This window comes from Cantharellus anzutake (assembly GCF_015039405.1).
Source record: "Cantharellus anzutake strain C23 chromosome Unknown EI90scaffold_54, whole genome shotgun sequence".
Lineage (NCBI taxonomy): Eukaryota > Fungi > Basidiomycota > Agaricomycetes > Cantharellales > Hydnaceae > Cantharellus > Cantharellus anzutake.
Window position 1 is genome coordinate 7,082 of NW_024067004.1, and position 16,606 is coordinate 23,687.

At 47.8% G+C, this 16,606-nt stretch overlaps 7 protein-coding genes across 7 annotated transcripts; 1 reads left to right on the plus strand and 6 right to left on the minus strand.

The window, feature by feature from the left end:
* Window positions 1-5,285: 5,285 nt before the first annotated feature.
* EI90DRAFT_2932730 (uncharacterized protein) lies at window positions 5,286-5,957 on the minus strand (the record flags this gene model as incomplete). Its single annotated transcript, XM_039055076.1, has 1 exon — window positions 5,286-5,957. A coding segment is annotated over one exon (672 nt), but the record flags the coding sequence as incomplete, so codon positions are not given.
* A 156-nt stretch (window positions 5,958-6,113) lies between these two features.
* EI90DRAFT_2932715 (uncharacterized protein) lies at window positions 6,114-6,542 on the minus strand (the record flags this gene model as incomplete). The annotated part of the gene is made up of 1 exon (XM_039055075.1): window positions 6,114-6,542. A coding segment is annotated over one exon (429 nt), but the record flags the coding sequence as incomplete, so codon positions are not given.
* Window positions 6,543-6,666: 124 nt separating this feature from the next.
* EI90DRAFT_2932786 (uncharacterized protein) lies at window positions 6,667-7,120 on the minus strand (the record flags this gene model as incomplete). The annotated part of the gene is made up of 2 exons (XM_039055080.1): window positions 6,667-6,927; window positions 6,983-7,120. 2 exons carry the CDS (start codon window positions 7,118-7,120, stop codon window positions 6,667-6,669), a joined length of 399 nt encoding a protein of 132 aa, XP_038912051.1.
* Window positions 7,121-7,948: 828 nt separating this feature from the next.
* Window positions 7,949-8,884, plus strand: EI90DRAFT_3019130 (uncharacterized protein; the record flags this gene model as incomplete). The annotated part of the gene is made up of 4 exons (XM_039057316.1): window positions 7,949-8,132; window positions 8,192-8,422; window positions 8,469-8,599; window positions 8,834-8,884. 4 exons carry the CDS (start codon window positions 7,949-7,951, stop codon window positions 8,882-8,884), a joined length of 597 nt encoding a protein of 198 aa, XP_038912052.1.
* Window positions 8,885-11,780: 2,896 nt separating this feature from the next.
* EI90DRAFT_3073063 (uncharacterized protein) lies at window positions 11,781-12,497 on the minus strand. The gene is made up of 3 exons (XM_039061412.1): window positions 12,428-12,497; window positions 12,126-12,373; window positions 11,781-12,068 (listed from the first exon to the last, which is right to left on the minus strand). The coding sequence occupies exons 2-3, from the start codon at window positions 12,129-12,131 to the stop codon at window positions 11,835-11,837; spliced, it is 240 nt and encodes a 79-aa protein (XP_038912053.1). The 5' UTR covers window positions 12,132-12,373; window positions 12,428-12,497; the 3' UTR covers window positions 11,781-11,834.
* Window positions 12,005-14,221, minus strand: EI90DRAFT_3073065 (Carboxylesterase family-domain-containing protein). Its single transcript, XM_039061413.1, has 7 exons — window positions 13,788-14,221; window positions 13,537-13,716; window positions 13,291-13,476; window positions 13,031-13,217; window positions 12,843-12,963; window positions 12,126-12,774; window positions 12,005-12,068 (listed from the first exon to the last, which is right to left on the minus strand). Exons 1-6 carry the CDS (start codon window positions 13,845-13,847, stop codon window positions 12,300-12,302), a joined length of 1,209 nt encoding a protein of 402 aa, XP_038912054.1. The 5' UTR covers window positions 13,848-14,221; the 3' UTR covers window positions 12,005-12,068; window positions 12,126-12,299.
* A 308-nt stretch (window positions 14,222-14,529) lies between these two features.
* EI90DRAFT_3073077 (Alpha/Beta hydrolase protein) lies at window positions 14,530-16,606 on the minus strand (the record flags this gene model as incomplete). The annotated part of the gene is made up of 8 exons (XM_039061414.1): window positions 16,483-16,606; window positions 16,239-16,433; window positions 15,971-16,157; window positions 15,796-15,916; window positions 15,359-15,708; window positions 15,010-15,216; window positions 14,778-14,909; window positions 14,530-14,643 (listed from the first exon to the last, which is right to left on the minus strand). Coding segments are annotated over exons 2-8 (1,198 nt in total), but the record flags the coding sequence as incomplete, so codon positions are not given.

Here is a 16,606-nt window from a genome sequence, read left to right on the forward strand (position 1 = left end):
TCTCGTCTCCGGAACCTCCGGTCTAGTTCCGACCTCGGACTTTGACCCCACCTCCGCTTATACCCATTGTATTGGTTAGCTCATTCCATTTAATTACCTTTGCCAATATTCCGGAGTTTAACCTCCGAGTTCGGACTTTCCAGACTTACTCCGGACCTTGCAACTATTGCATTGTCCATTTCAATTCCGCTATTCTCCCTCATTCCTATTTGGGCTGCTGCTTCCTTTCTATTCAGTCAGCTAGCCATTCCCGACTCCCATCCTCCTTCCTTCCTTCTTGGGTCTTGGCCCTTCATTCCTCCTTTGGGAAACACCATTGAGTCAAACACTTGACCCTCAGTGTTGTTCCTCTTTCCATCTCCCTTTGTCTCCTTTTGTCCTACCCTTGTTCCTTTTGATTCCGGACCCCTCCTTATATACAATGTACCTAGTAACTTGTAACCTCAGTCCGAAATCGACCTGAAATGCCCCCTAGAGACTTCCTGCTCACCTACTGTGAAATTAAGGACCAAATGGACAAACAGCAATGGCACAGCGCTCCGCTTGAGTCGCTGAGGCCAAGGTCCCTCCATGCTAAGTCTCCGATTCCACTCCGGAGTCGTCCGAATCCGCCCGTTCTAACAGGATGGGATGGGGTAGCAAAGAGTTGCACAGAGAGAGAGAGAGCTGCAGTAAGTGCAAGGGGTGATCAACATGGAAATTCTATACCCGATGTACCATTTCAGGTTTTAGTGGGTTTGAGTGGAGACATACATACTAAGTAATTCAATCGGCAATTGCCGTACCCCAGCCATTGCCGCATTCCATATTGGGCATCCACCTAGAAGCCAAATTCACCACCAACTAGAAAGATGGAAGTACATGGATCAATTAAACATTGTTCCCAATGACAGCATGTTGTTTTAGGCTCATAAGTGTGTCCGGAGTGTGGTATGGATGTACTTCTGGAGACCAGTGGTCAAAAAAATCTGCTGCATCATATTGGCAAGGCAAGATGCTGTGAATCCCAAGAAAGTGAGAGAATAAAGTAAAAGCTTGACCACAAGCTGAGTTAATGGCTTCATTTTTCAAAAAAAAAGAGTCCATACACCACCCAACTGTGGTCCCCCCCTGCTTTACTCCAAAGTCTAGCCCCTGAGCCCATCCATTCACCCTTGCCATCAATACTGCAAATCAAGGGGAAACTAGACAATGGAAACACTTAGCAGTGAAACTCAACATTTCTGAAGCTAGTTCCCACCTCTGCCTTCGGTATGTCCCAATCCTTCTTGACTTATTTATCACTTCAGATGTAATATTAATTATTAATCTACATCCGGGGACACAGACCTGGAAACACCACCCAAAGTCAATGTGGACTCATCCACTGGACCACTGGAACAAGATATCGATGATGACCTTGATACCAGCACCCCCAAACATATTCCCACCTCTCCTAGCCCCCATCCACCCTCCCCAGCCTCAGCTTTGCCAACCACCTATTCCAGTGGCCGTCCAATGCACCATGCTCCCAAACGTCCTACTGGCATTCATATGTGTTGTACCATGAAAGTTACCGCAAGTGAAATTGACGATGGCACTAATGTTGTTAGGTGTAATGGGACGGGCTGTGAGACAGTTTGGGTATATGCCTTTTACCATACCTTAATACTGTTGTTGTTTTCTGACAGACAAATTAGTTCCATAGGTCATGTCAGGGTCCAGGGTCCCACATTCCCCTGAACTGGACATGCAGTGCCCATCAAGAATCCCACAACAGCAAACGAGCAAGGAAACAAGGCTAACTATTGGCATAGTGGAGGTTTTCAATTTATTTTCAATGATAATATACATTTGCAAATACATTTGAATTGAAAATTTTGACATGTGTGAAATAGGTTTAGTCCCTCCAACCAGAGACTATCATACTAACATGGGGTTTGGCATTTCCCGAATGACCCCCCCTTGAGTACATAAGTGTGCGTGTTTTCAGCACAGCCACATTTTCACGGAGTGCCATCTCCTCTTGTGTTGATAAAGCCAATCACTACATAAAGCTTAAATTTCACACCAATTTAACAGACATGAAGCTTGAATAATAATTATGATTTTTTTGTATTTTTGGGTGCAAGGAGTTGCAGAGAGAGAGAGCAGCAAGCAGCACGCATGTTTGCAGCACAGCCACATCCTCGCGGAAGTGCCATTTTCCCTTGCCTTGATCAGGCTAATCACTGCATAGACCTAAATTTCACACTAATTTAACAAATATAAAGCTTTAATAATAATTGTAATTTTTCTGTATTTTTGTGTGTATTGTATGTTTTGTCCAGTGTTGCACCATTGCACACAAGTGCACGGTTGAGATGTGCATTTGGATCAGATGTCCAATGATTTCTCATGGGGTGACGATGCGCAATTCACAATGCGCTTTCCCACGGAAAAAAAAATGAACCCCCTCTGTAAACAAATGCCTCACAAGCTCGGCCAGTCACCTTAAACTTTTGTGATCGAGGTACCTCTTCAGGGTAAAGTTTGGTGATGAACTCCGGCCCAGACAAGATGTAACTCGGGTACAAGATACCAGGGTTTGACTGGGAGATAATGGGCATTGGCACGACACAGACAAGGCAGGATCATATCTCTACAAGTGCTTCTGATAATTACACTGCAGACAGGACAATGGAGGCACATCTCTGAATTTATTCTCAAACCTCGGACAATAGAAACGTCTGGAATCATGGCACCCACTTTGCTCCCTAAGCCCCGGAGCTGATTGAACATGGGACAGGGTGTTTGCTCTAGTCACCAAAGGAGTGATACAAACTCAACAAGCGGTGGAAGGTTGATGCCCGAATTGAAGTCATCGCCTTTTTCAGGTTTGAGACCACAGAGCTAGCCACATGCAAATCTTTGGCAGCCATGAACCACACAGATGCAAGGGAGGTGCAGAAGTGTCAAGCCCCCAAAAGGGACTTGACATTGATTAGGCCACATCCAAGTTGGATGTTGAACAATTTAGGACTTCAACAAATGTATCCAGTCAGGGAACCATGAGAACAGACGTGTGTACACCTTTAGAAATTAAACGCGTCCATAAAATCCTTCCTCTGTAAGAATTCTATTCCATTCTTTCAAAAATCATCCATGATGACATCGAAGTGCCCATTCCCAATTTGTAACATGCGGCGTTGCCTTCTGTACCTAGGTCAATTGGGTACTTCATCAGACACAAGCAAAAAAAAAAGAAAGAAAGAAATGAGTCATAACTTTGTGGGAGAAAAAAAAAGTGAAGATGCGGGGCTGCTTACAGTATGGGCGATTGGGATCAAAGGAATTTGCGAAAGCGATCCAAGCGCTGACCATATATAACGAAGTTCTGCCAAGATCCAAGGTCCTATTCTGAAAGCCATACAGGCCAAATACTAATAAGCACAATCAATGTCAAGTCACGGAAAATCAGGATTTTTGTTCTGCTGTGCAGTGAACCATTGGAGAGGGAGGCTCACCGGACGGTACCTCACTTCCGTGAAAGACACCCAAGTATGCTGGTACTCCTGGAGTCACTTGGGTATAAAGGTACGTCCATGCTGGATAATATAATCATGCTTGACATACGAATCCAGCAAAGTGCGTTGACCTGTATATATATCATCAGGAAACTCGGTTTGACTCCGGAGACTCCAAGAATTCGCTTGCGCTCTTGGTGCTCCCTGCACTCTCATGAGCTGCTCCAGCGTCTCCTGGTGCTCTCCATCATTACCATTGTATATAGCTATTGCATATGGAATCAAGAAGTTACGCATACAGTTCATAATCAATGTGACTCACAAAAGGATTAATATAGAACTCCAACTCTGTCTCCATGCAGGTCGCGGAGCATATGCTACCTTTCTGGAGATGCCCAGGAAGAACTGGCACTAAAGGGCATGGTACCACAATGTTGGAGAGGGGAACAATCCCACCATCTGGTATGTCACAATATACCTCCTTTTTTACCGTGTGGAAGCGGTGTCAGGGCACACCTGCCTGACCCGGCTCCACCCAGCCCAACCTGACCCGGTACCCCGCCGGTCCACCCTCCCTTACCTCCTCCCCCTTCCCCTTCTTCCCCCTCATCCTCCCCTCCTCAGTTTCTCCTTATCTTACTTCTTCTTTATTCTCCCTTTATTCTACATGGACGACTTTCTCTGTATCAATGTACAATTGACCCATCTGCAGCGCGCCCACCATGTACCCGGCCCGGGCACCTCGGGCGACCTCCTGCTGTGCCCAGCATGCGCGCCTGCACTGGATACCCTCGGGATCTCCCACGGAGACACCCGGGTGGTTACGGCTGTGTGCGAGGGTGACGTGGCACCCGTCATGTGATCCAAGCCGCATGTATATAAACGAACCTGAAGTGGGAACCGAAGAAGTAGCCTTCTTCTCAACTTTCCACTTCAGTCTAAGTGGCCAGGGACCACTGTCCCACATCGGGCCTGTCAGTACACATGCCCGATCTGCCCCCCGCCAGGCTCTCGGTCCCGGACGCTACACCTGGACCCCCTCGACCCCAGACGAGTCCCTGACAAGCGGCTACTTACACTGGGTTTAGAGATCGGACTGAACCAGTGGACGTAAGCGAACAAAGGGCCTAAATTGAAACCCTCACAGCCATTGCGGTCTTGAGACTCGGAGAGGGCAAACACAAATCGGATTTCCCCAACTCGGTAACCTAGTATGGAGCCGGGGTCAGCGGAAAATGAGCTCTAAATTAACCCGTTGGCATTGTACTTACATCGTATATCTGAGACCAGCAATTCTTGATCCATGTTGATGAGGACAGTTGAATAGATACCACCTTGCTGTGCTGTTGGGGGGGTGCATTGGATCCGAGTTTGTGCAGGAGGATAGAAAGCATTGGGCTGGGGGAGTTGTATCTTGAATGCGTGCCAAATATCGATGCTTTGGAGATGGTGTGGTAAAGCAGCTGAGGAGTAATAATCTCGATTTGGGTGATTTCGAAGGCCCAAGTTCCCATTATAAACAAAGTACCATATCATCACTGATATAAGATCCGGTGAGGAGAATTTTATAGCAGCAGAGGAGACCAGCAACCCAATGGACTGAGGCCGCTTAGAGACAGTAGGCATGTGACCAGCAAGTGACCTCGGGGTCATGCTGCCGGTTGAAGGGACATCTCTGCCACCGGATGTCGCCACTTGGCCATCACAACAATCTTCTGTGCTGTCGAAGTCATCTTGCTCAGGAGCACTGCATCCCATTGCTTCAAGAATGGAAGCTTGGATAAAGAGCGAATCCACGCATTGAAGCTGATCGAGAATTTGTATTGTGTGAGCCTTCTTATTTGTTGATTGATAGGTCACTTTGCATGTTGGGATATGCAACGATTCTGTGATTTCTGACGATCCATTATCCATAGTGCCATGATCACGAATATCTTGAGCGAAATGGTGAAGATTATGGTGTTTTGGTATGCAGAAGTGAGGAATTAGTACACCCTTTATATTGCAATGAGCACCGTTGTCCAGGAAAACCTTCAAAGCGGAATAGTATGTTTTCAGATCTTGAATCATTGACCCCAAAGTAACATCGGAATGTGCAGGGAATTGGGTTTTGTAAGAGAAATCAAGCAGCGCACACGTCACTTTCACAATTCTTGGATTTACACTTTCCTTCCCCTTCTCATATGCTCCTGTGATGATGATGCCTAGATGGCGCTGAAGGTCCCGATTTTCATGGCCTGACCACTGGGATATTTTTGATATCCCCTGGTGAAATGTACATTGTCCCTTCCGGTACGGTTGTGCAATGAATCGAGCATCAAGTGAGTCTTTTCCAATCGAATTTTCGATCCATGTCTTTGGATGGTCACTTATGTATTTGTGAAGGCCATGCAGCAGGTCAAGGCAGACAACATGGCAAATATCCACTGGAAGACCCTCCCAGCAAAGGTTTTCGACACCTATCAGTCCCATGTCTCGTGCCTTGTTCGCAAATTGCCACGTTGTCGCTTCAGGGAACCTTTTTCGCAGCTCTCGGAGGGCACATATGATTGAATCCCCAGTTCGACATTTGCATGTCCGGTTTCCACCAAGGTCTTTGTACTGAGCAGTGCACTTTGGACAGCTGTTTCAACAAAGACCAAGGAGATCAAGGACTTCTTCAAGATCCACAATCCAAGCCATTAGAATTAGGATGCAAGTGCGGGTCATTCCATGTGCATCAAGCAGGGGCACTGGTCTGATTATGCAGCCTGTCCGATAATGCTCATGAAGTGGCTTCAGGACAATGCGAAGACATTCATGATACAATATCTTCTGAAGGAGACCAGGCATTCCCTTCATCTCGTCAGCTAAGTGGCTATTGTCGAAATGTGTTGCCGCAAATTTGCTAATTGGGAGATTGGCCAAGAGAATCCATGCACGCTTGTTAGATTTGTTCCGGACTGATTTCTGAATATTTCCCAGAGAAAGGTACACAGGATGCATCTTCTTGTTGCCAGAGAAGTTGGTTAGGTGAGTCTTGTCAGAGCCAAGCATTATCACAAGGATTGTGGAATCGCTGAGCCCCTGCTCAGAGAGTTTGAACTGTTACGAGATGAGGAATCTTTTCCAGATTATACTTGATCTACCTACTAACCTGCTCCTCATTCCAGATCCTACCAGAGCTTAGGTCAGCATAGACTCAATTTCTTGTGGGTGTCCCATTTCTGTCAGTCACAAAAATCTCCTCTGGCTCATAATCAATAACCTCCTTATAGTCAGGATTACTGAACAGAAATGCTGAGCATGCAATGATGTCGCGGAAATAGAGCTCATGCTGCTCATCTGGGGCATCCTTTAGCACAACCAATGCATGCTGGAAAGGTGGCCCCTGAGGTAGCGACACTCGGATTATCGTGTACATCTCCCTTGCTGAGGAGAAGGACAGATCAAGGTGGTGAATCTGGGATTTCAATGTTAGTTTCTCAATTGCCTTCCTTGATAATTGGTGAACTCACAAATTCCAACCGGAGAAATTTGTTTATTTCAGCTTGAGACAGCTCGCACTTGCAGAGCCATTGAACTAAGTCCCATTCTGCTTTTGATTTCCATGGGCTGGTTTTTCGGTGTCCCCTGTCTGCTCCCAAATAGACCATACTGACATTGCTCTCTGCTCTGCTCTCGCTGGCACTGCCCTTGGCCCTTCACATCTCCGGAACACACTGAATGACAATGCTGTGCCTTGCCATGCACTAAGCCCATGGAATTGCAGCTGGTGTTCCAGCTCAGCGTCTGAACTCATGTCTAGGTTGGATGAGTCTGACATCTCACTGTGAGTATTGCGGGAATCGTCACTGGCATGGGAGTCTTGCCCATCATCTTGTCTTTCATCAACATCGTTTAGGAAATTGTTGTCGGTGCGATTGTCAAGATTGCTAGCAAGGTATACAGTGGGGCTGACCTCATTCTGTTTGTGAGAGTCAAATGATGGTTGGAAGCTGGATGAGGGTGTTTGTGAAGTGGCCAGCGGGGTATCTCGGGAGGAAGGAGTAGGGGCTATGTGATTGTAAGTCAATCTATTCAGTATTTGTTTTAGGCACTCCAGAGAGGCTGAAATGTGAGCTTGAAGTGCTTTATGTGACCGGAAAGCTCAACTGTTACCACAAAATTCACACACCCACTCCGATTTTGATTGGGTGGTGTCAGAGCTGGAGCATGGCATCACTTGCCCCTTGTGGGACCTGTGGAACCGAGTCTAAGGTATGGAGCAGTCCGGAAGGTGTGGCAGTTGGCTCAGATGTCAGGCCTGGGAGGCAAAGGCCAGATGAGCACTTTTTTTTTTCGGGGATAAGCAGATACTAATTTCAGTGGTGAGGCAGATTCAGTAATGCCCCCATTTTTTTTTCACTTTGCCACACCCCATTTTTTCCCTTCCACCATCTTCTACTCTTCCACTACTAGTTCAACACCCCTCCTGCTTGACAATGCTCTCACGACACCGCAATCCCAATTGTAACACACCTACTCACACATCCTCAGCAGAGTCGGTTCCTCCTGTTCTTGGAAAGCATGCTCATCACCCAACAGTGGCTATTGCCACCCATCTGGCTGAAGTTGAACTCTCCAAAAAGCAACGCCTTTCTCAAGGCAGCCAGAAAAGCAAGAAAGGTGGGCCTTGTTCGTTGCCACTCACCATGAAAAATTTTTAACACATGAAATCTTGCCAGTTCCGGCATCAGTTACAAACCCAACGAGGGACAAGATGAAGTCTGTCAACATGACCTACACCACAGCTGACCAACCTGAATACGAGAATGACAGCAGTGACAATGGCAGTGACAGTAATGACAATGCTGGTAGGAGAAATGTTGAGAAGGGCTCTCACTCCTCAGTCTTGCATTTCTCCAATGGCAGTGAGTTGAATAATAGTGGAGAAATGACTGAACCAAATGATGATGGTAAGTGTTGCTGGTTACTTTCCTACTTAGTTTGGTTGCACTCAAGCGGCTTTAGAAGCAAACAAGTTGCAGGCTGAAATTACAGCCTTAGCCGAACAGATGGAGGTGAAACGTAAGGCACTCAAGCTCAACAAAACCCGGATCTCCAGTGGATGGACCAGCCACCACACCAGTTGGGTCTGTCATCTCCCCACTTCTTGGGATGAAGCTAGTCTTAGCAGAGGGCCCTCCTTGGGTCTTGTTCCGCTGAAGGGAACACGTTCCTCTCAGCCCTTATCCTCTCCCCATCCAATATCGCGACAGTCACCTGGCTTAGATGATGATGCTTCAAAACAGGCTAGCCACTCTTGCAGGTTCACTTGCTTCTTGATACTTATTATCGTCTCACTAATAGTATGATTTCTCATCAAGCCCCATGCCTCCCCAAACTCAAACACCAAATCCGTCATCAAGGACGCGTAGCTCATCTCCTGTGGCCTCCAGCACAGCATCTGTCATGCTTCATGGTGCTGTTAATCTTGCACCCAAGGCAAGCTCCAAGAAGGCAAAGCAGAAGGCCAATGGTGAGCCAAGTGCAAGAGATGCCACACTTGAATTCTGGTGCCAGCATGATAACCCTCAAGTTTTTTCCGTCCTCAATTATTCACGCCCAGTTTTCCTTCAGCTTGTTGCATCAAATCCCTGGTCTCTTGGGGAGAATAGCCTGAATGGAGCACTGTCAGAGACCAGATTCGAGACAAGGGAGAGTCTCCGTAGTGGAGGGCTTTGGCCTCAGCGACTTATGCCAAGAGCGCTGTGCCTAGTGACACGTCCGTGCCCTAACTTACTGACTGGCAATCAGAACCGAAGGGGGGTAACTCTAGTTGATTTTATTACTGGAGTGTAACCTATGTACAAGTTGGATATATATATGGTTACAGCGAAGACGGGTTCGCAATTGGCGGAGCCGAATGGAGCGGAGCTAACGGGGTTAAACATTAGCTGACTGAATATTACCGACGAGTCGGGTCGCGGGGTTAGCAGAAAGGCAGGCGATAACCCAGAACGGAAAGGAGGGATAGGCCCGAAGGTGGGCTCTGCAGGGCAGGCGAGTGTATTGCCCAGCGGAGGCGGGAGTGCGCTAGCAGACATCGGAGCCGTCCGGAAGTCTTCAGGGCTCCGTACTTAGGTGTTAGAACCGGGCGGGAACAGACGACTCCGGAGTGGAATCGGAGACTTAGCGTGGAGGGACCTTGGCCTCAGCGACTCAAGCGGAGTGCTGTGCCATTGCTGTTTGTCCATTTGGTCCTTAATTTCACAGTAGGTGAGCAGGAAGTCTCTAGGGGGCATTTCAGGTCGATTTCAGACTAAACCAAAACGAGTATGTACAAGCGCCGATATATATAATGGAAGGGGCAAAAGCACAAGGAAAACAAAGGGTAACCGAATCGGAACGAAGACGTCCGAACGGGAACAAAGGGTAGAAGAAGCGGAGCGGTACCGAAGGTCATAAGGCAGGACCTGTGATACATCCGAAAGGAGGTGGGGAGGGCGAGGCCCAGAGGGGCAGGAGGATGAGGGGAAGTGGGGATGATGACTAACTGGCTAGAATAGGAAGAAGCAGTAGTCCAAATAGGGGTGAAGGGAAAACGCGAGAAATACATTACAGGCGGCGAGAGTGCCGAAGGCAGTCCGTGAAGCTCGGGGGTTGCGGAGCTTATGGAGGTTACAGAGGCGGGGTTGAAAGTCCGAGGGATATTGGCAATGGTGTTTACGTAGTATGAGGTCACCAATGCAATGGACTAAGACCGAGGTGGAGTCAAAGTCCAAGGTAGGGACTAAGACAGAGGCTCGGAGTAAGGTACAAGCGGTGTCCGAGTGCGAAGTACGGAACAGCGGTGGAAGGTCGTAACTTGGCAGAAGGGTGGCGGAGGAGTAATAGAGGGAGGAGAGAGGGGAAAGGTAAGGGAGAAGGAGTGGCAGAAAGGAGAGTAGTCAGGTCCGAAGGTGAGTATCGGAACGGACAGGGGAAGTGTAGGGGGATGACGGGAGGGTGGAGGTGTTGTGAAGGGGGAGCGGAGTAGTAGGAGGGTGGCGAGAGGGGCGGTGTTCGGTCCGAGATGAGTATCGGAGCGGACGGAGATAGGGTCGGAGAGGTAAGGAGGAGGTGTGTTGCCAGGACCGAGGGTGAGTATCGGAACGGCAGCGGTAGGTTATGACTCCGGAGGTGAAGAGGGTGGAGGTCCGGAAGTCGGGTCGGGGTCGGGTATGCACGGATATGACATTAGGGAGGCGTAGGTAATAAATTGAAATGAGGGGGTGGTGACCATCGAGGGGTACCAAGAGGATTGCGGAATACGGGAGCTCCGAGGTTAGTGAGGAAGGAGCGGAGTTAGACCGGAGGGATCGGAGGGACCGGAAGTCGATGGCCGGGGATGGATATGACAAGCATGTAGTGAAGATGCGTCAATTCACCAACGCTTTGCACAAGAAGCTCTGGCAAGATCTGCCCAAAATCTGAACCTGCGAAGTGACCAGTTCATGGTTGAGCCCCTGATGATTACTACGGTATGTTGAATTAGTTGTATATAAAGTCGTAAATATCCTCTGTCTCAACCCCTCATACAGCTTATGAAAATTGTGTCCAACTTCCGAAATAGATTCCGGAATGCTGCTGTTCAAGCTGTTAATGAATACTATAACTTTTCAGCGATGGATGACTCAGAGCGCATCAAAAGTGTCACAGACCTAATGGAGAAGTCCAGGTACATCTGGCGAAATCACCGCTTAGTATGATTTTGCACCAATGTCAATATGGCTAACTGACTTTTTACATACAGAAAGATGGTCCATTTGAAAACCCAATCATTTTGACTGTGCTGAAGGTGTTCTTCACCTTCAAACAGCAGTTTATTTCTCGTCGGTTGGGGGAGACTTGTCTTGATGATTTCAAGAACCTCGATGAACATCACGAGCTTATTGCCCTTGCCCTATCAGTGGTACTTCATCCATTTACTCATAACACCAGTTTGCTAATATGCACTTTGTTTAGATTCACTGTGCACTTGAGAGTGTTATTAATCCCAAGGTTGAATTTTCTGCCGAACACTTTGCAGAAATACATGAACATCATCTATTCAACATTGCCGAGTTTTCATCAAAAAAGACAAGACGATGGAAGCGTATTTGCTGTGCCATGTTTTGGTCTGTAGCATACGTTGCCAACACTCACTAACCTAACTACTGACTCATATTCCATCAACCTCTATAGGCAAGAACTCAAAAGGGATCATATGTATGAGGAGAGGGATGGATCTATTATAGACATGGAAGAACAACCATGCGGCAACACTAGTCCATGGAGCAAGTCTGAGTAGCTGCCAGTTATATAAAAATCGATTTTTCTTCCTTTAATTACATGAGTTCGCGAGAGTCAAGAACACTGAGAATCCTGGAGTCTGAGAGCCAGCGCTGCACCGTTAGAAGGAGAGGAGCCGCAGAGCTCAAGAGGCCCAAGAGAGCATGCCTCCTGGTTCTTTGAGAGGGGGTAAGGACCTTTTGGGCTCCCCAAGCTCCGTGGGATATCTCGGCTCCAGGAGGTCCCTCCGAGTTTCCTGATGATGTTTCCCACAATGGACAAAAAAAAAATCAGCATCCATCGATTAAGCTACATATTCACCGTCTCCATCAAAGAGCCCCCCCCTCGACGATAGATGATACGCACCACCATGGAAGATAAAATCCCCAAGTAAACTCGCAGCTCTCTTGAATTGATTATTCGGCCCAAAGAACCGGTCGTCCTTACTCACCCCGACCGGATCATAGGGGCTTCCAATCGCAGGGACATCAGGGTACAACTCCAGAAGGATCTTGAAAAGCTTTCTTTGCTCTGGCGTTGCTACGCTGAGATTTCCAACGTAAGTCGATCCTGTACCCACAAGACAAAAATATTTAACAGCAGTGGTAATTTTTCTGCATATAAAGATGACGCGGCACTTCTCCCTACGAAGGTCAAGGAAAACAAACCTATGAGAAAATCCCCAACTTCTTCTGTAGTATTGAATGTGTGGGGTACGAAGAACGTTCCTTCGTCGAGATTGCATCCCGTGATGATAGGCACAGTTGCCACGTTACCCCTTCTCACCTCTTCTGCCGCACGTTCCCCCTTCTGGAAAAAGAACCCATCCACAACTCGGTTGAAAGGGAGCGCGTCGCTCGCATTTAATGTCACGAGTGATGCTTGGTAAAGTGATTCAGAAGGTTTCGAACGAAGGCATGATATGATCGAGGAATTGGAGCCTGGGGGACAGCCTGCTACTGCGGCAAAGATATCTGTCGAGGGTAAGAGATCGGATACAGTGGGAATGGCGAGACTGGGGAATACGATGATCAGACTAAGGACTAGGGGAGTATAGGAACCGACGGGTGTAACACAATTTACCTTGCTGGAGCTCCGCTCTCCATGATGGCACCATGAAATAGATTGTGCTGTTTCACAAATTGTCCGCCTCCAGCAACAAGGAGAGACCCAATCCCGATCGCGCCTGCCGATTCACCAAATACTTGTGACAGGTCGAAAATTTCAAAATTCACATTGGTCATTGGCAAATCGATCAAGAAGGAACTTACCAGTCACTCGATCCTTGTTTCCTCCAAAAGCTTCGATATTCTCTTGCACCCATTTCAGTGCACTGATCATATCGTATAAGCCAGCATTGAGCGTTCCGATGGCAGAATCATGTGCCAGTTCAGGGGCTCCAAGGAAACCAAAGGCATTTAGACGATAATTGAAGGAGACGTAGATGATAGATTCGTTCTGAATATTGTCACAACAGCATCACCCTTATGTCAGAAAATGGGGCTGAGATGCCGGAAGGAAGTACTCGTACCAGCACCACGCTTTGCCCAACGATCGCCGAGCCGTTATATAGTTGCGACGCACCGTAAAGAAAACTCCCTCCATAGATCCAAACCATCACAGGGAGTTTTGCACCATGGGGCAAGTTCGAGGGTCGGAAGACATTGATAGAAAGGCAATCTTCTGACAAATCGGAGACTGTCAAGCCCGGGGCGAACTAAGAACGAATCATTCGCAAAAGGTGGAAGGAAAATCGCTACGCGAACAAGGGACGCACATCAAGCGGTTGAAAACATGCTTTTCCGTACTTGGTGGCGTCCACCTTGTGACTCGGATTCGGTTTCAGTGGTCGGGGCTTTGCAAACCTCAATTTGCCCATGGAGGCTGAGCATAGAAAATAATCCTGATCGAATTGGGGCGCACTAAGACCTGTGACAAGGCCTTGAGCTAGTTGAACCTGAGGTCCGGTCGAGATGGGACATCGCACAGTCAGTGACGCGCACCAGCGTACAAGGAGAGATGACTGACGAGTGGTAGTGAAAAAACAGAATAGCACAGTGAGGAAATCACGAGGAGAGCGTTTCTCATTGCTGTCTTGGTAGTCACCGTAGCTAGTCCTGATGTGATGTCGCCAGTAGAGGAGGTCACTCCGTATCAGTGGATAGCGCTCTGTGTTAAGGGTGGCGCATATTAAGCGTTTGCGCTTTCGCTGGTGCTGCGACCGCAGCTCTCCCCGACTAAGCAAAAGGGGACAAGGAAGTCATTGCGGACTGCGACCCAGCATGGTGTGATTAGTCAAATTCCGATACGGACGCGGAACCGGCGGCGAAATCTATTGGTGAATAGATATCTGTTGAAGGGACTGCGGTATTCCGAGTGGTGGGGCAGGTCATCAGCCTCTATTAGAAGGCTTGTCATCAGGATAAGATCCTTATATAGTAATGTCCAACAACAGCTTAATTGGGTGGCTCGCAAAGACTGAATTGGGTTCGTGGGGCTGGCCACGTGTGTACTCCGCAACTCTGCATATGGCATATTGCTTTCATACAACTGGTTGGTCGTATTTGGGGTCATGTCCAAAGATCCTTTAAATCATTTCTCATCCCCTGGTTGGTGTGTTCTAGTTGATCTGGATTCCTGGCGTGCTTTGTTTGTTATTTTGTGGATCGGTCAACTGCTTAGTTATGTCCTTAGCCGTAGTTGTCCGAATGATATTGTAACATTGTAACTATGTAGGGCAGATACAAATTTGGCGAGGGGCGTGCATTACAGAATGGGCGGTTAGGATCGAGAGAATTCGCAAAGGTGACCCAGGCGCTGATCATAACTAACGAAGTTTTGCCCAGATCCGAAGTTGTATTTTGTATAGCATACAGTCCAAATACTGTTTTATAGCCCGCCCGCGCGATAGTGACGCAAAGTGAAAAGTGAAAAGGGGGGGGAGGGCATGAAAATAATCAGAAACCTGCTATGGCAGCGATGAAGGGTAAGAGGGGGGGGATTGATCCGCAAACTCACCAGCCGGAAGCTCACTTCCGTGATAGACACCTTGGTACGCTGGTGTGTCTGGAGTCACTTGGGTATAAAGGTATGTCCACGCCGGGTAGAAACCAAAGTGTTTAATATACGCATCCAACAATGCGCGTCGACCTGAATGATATAATTCCCCCGCATTAGATAAGAAAAAATGAACGCCATTGGATGTATTCTACCCCCAAATTCGATCGACTCGGAATAGATAGGTACGCACCACTGTGAAAGACAATATCCCCGAGCAAACTCGCAGCTCTTTTGTACTGATTATTCGACCCAAAGAACCGATCGTCTTTGCTCGCCCCGACAGGCTCGTAGGGACTTCCGATCGCAGGAATATCGGGGTACAACTCCAGAAGGCCTTTGAAGAGCTTCGTTTGTTCTGGCGTCGCTACGCTAAGGTTTCCAACGTATAACAATCCTACTGCAGCCCCGCAATGGAACAAGCACAAAACCAAAAAGCCGGAAATGAATGTGTAAGTAAGCCATATGCAGACTATGGAGGATGAGACGTTGCAATTTGGGTTTTTTCTCGAGAAATGGTCAAGGAACACACATGCACGAACCTCGGAAAAAATTCACTATTTCGTCCGCAGTGTTGAACGTGTGAGGTACGAATAACGTTCCTTCGTCGAAATTGCACCCCGTAATGATAGGCACATCCGCTACATTCCCCTTTCTTACCTCTTCCGCCGCACGTTTCCCTTCCTGGAAAAAGAATCCGTCCACAACTCGATTATAAACGAGTGCGAGGCCCGTTGTCGCGCTTAACGTTACGAGCGAAGCTTGGTAAAGTACCTCGGACGGTTTCGAACGAAGGCATGATATGATCGAGGGATCGGAGGGAAGACAGCCTGTTGCAGTAGTGAAGATATTTGTCCAGGGTACGAGATCGGATACATTGGGAACAGGGAGACTAGCGATGGAAATGGAATGATAATCAGACAAGGGACTTGGAAATCGGGGAGAAAGGAAGCAAAGGTATGGATGATTACAAATTTACCCTGCTGGAGCCCCGCTCTCCATGATGGCACCATGGAATAAGTTGTGATGTTTCACATAATGTCCTCCTCCAGCAACGAGGAGAGTCCCAATCGCAATCGCACCCGCCGACTCACCAAACACTTGACAGACTAAATTCAGATTATGGTAAAAGCGAATCGATCGGAATTCATTGCCTATCACTCGGTTCTTGTTTCCTCCGAAAGCACCAATGTTTTCCTGTACCCATTTCAATGCACCGATCATATCGTGTAAACCAGCATTGAGCGTTCCGGTCGTAGAGTCGCTTGCCAGTTCAGGTGCGCCAAGGAAGCCAAAGGCGTTTAGACGATAATTGAGGGAGACGTAGATGACAGGTTCGTTCTGAATGTTCGAGATATTGTCACAACAATGTTCAATGTCAGAAGATGGGGGGGGGCTGAGATGCTGGAAGGAAGTAACTACCAAGAGAACGCTTTGGGCGACGATCGCCGAGCCGTTAAACAGTTGTGAAGCACCAAAGTAAAAAGCCCCTCCATGAATCCAAACCATCACTGGAAGTTTCGTACGGTGGGGCAGGTTTGAAGGCCGGACGATATTGATGAAAAGACAATCTTCCGACAAGTCAAAGGTTGTCAAGCCCGTTAGACCCCCGAAAAGCTAAAGAACGAAATCATTCACAAGACTCTGGGGGAAAAAAAAGGCTAACCGGTTGCAAACACGCTTTTCCGTAAGCAGTGGCGTCTATTCTGTGACTCGGATTCACTTTCGGTGATTGAGGCTGAGAAAACCTCAGCTCGCCCAATGGAGGCTGAGCATAGGGAATTCCCAGG

What these genes read in the sequence shown, in the direction of transcription:
- EI90DRAFT_3073065 (XM_039061413.1), bottom strand. Translation starts at nt 13,847, where the DNA reads ATGAGAAACGCTCTCCTCGTGATTTCCTCACTGTGCTATTCTGTTTTT. An exon ending in TTGGGCAAAGCGTGGTGCTG is followed by an intron (nt 13,218 to 13,290) that starts GTACGAGTACTT and finishes GACAATATTCAG; the next exon opens with AACGAATCTATCATCTACGT. An exon ending in GAGAGCGGAGCTCCAGCAAG is followed by an intron (nt 12,775 to 12,842) that starts GTAAATTGTGTT and finishes CGTATTCCCCAG; the next exon opens with TCTCGCCATTCCCACTGTAT.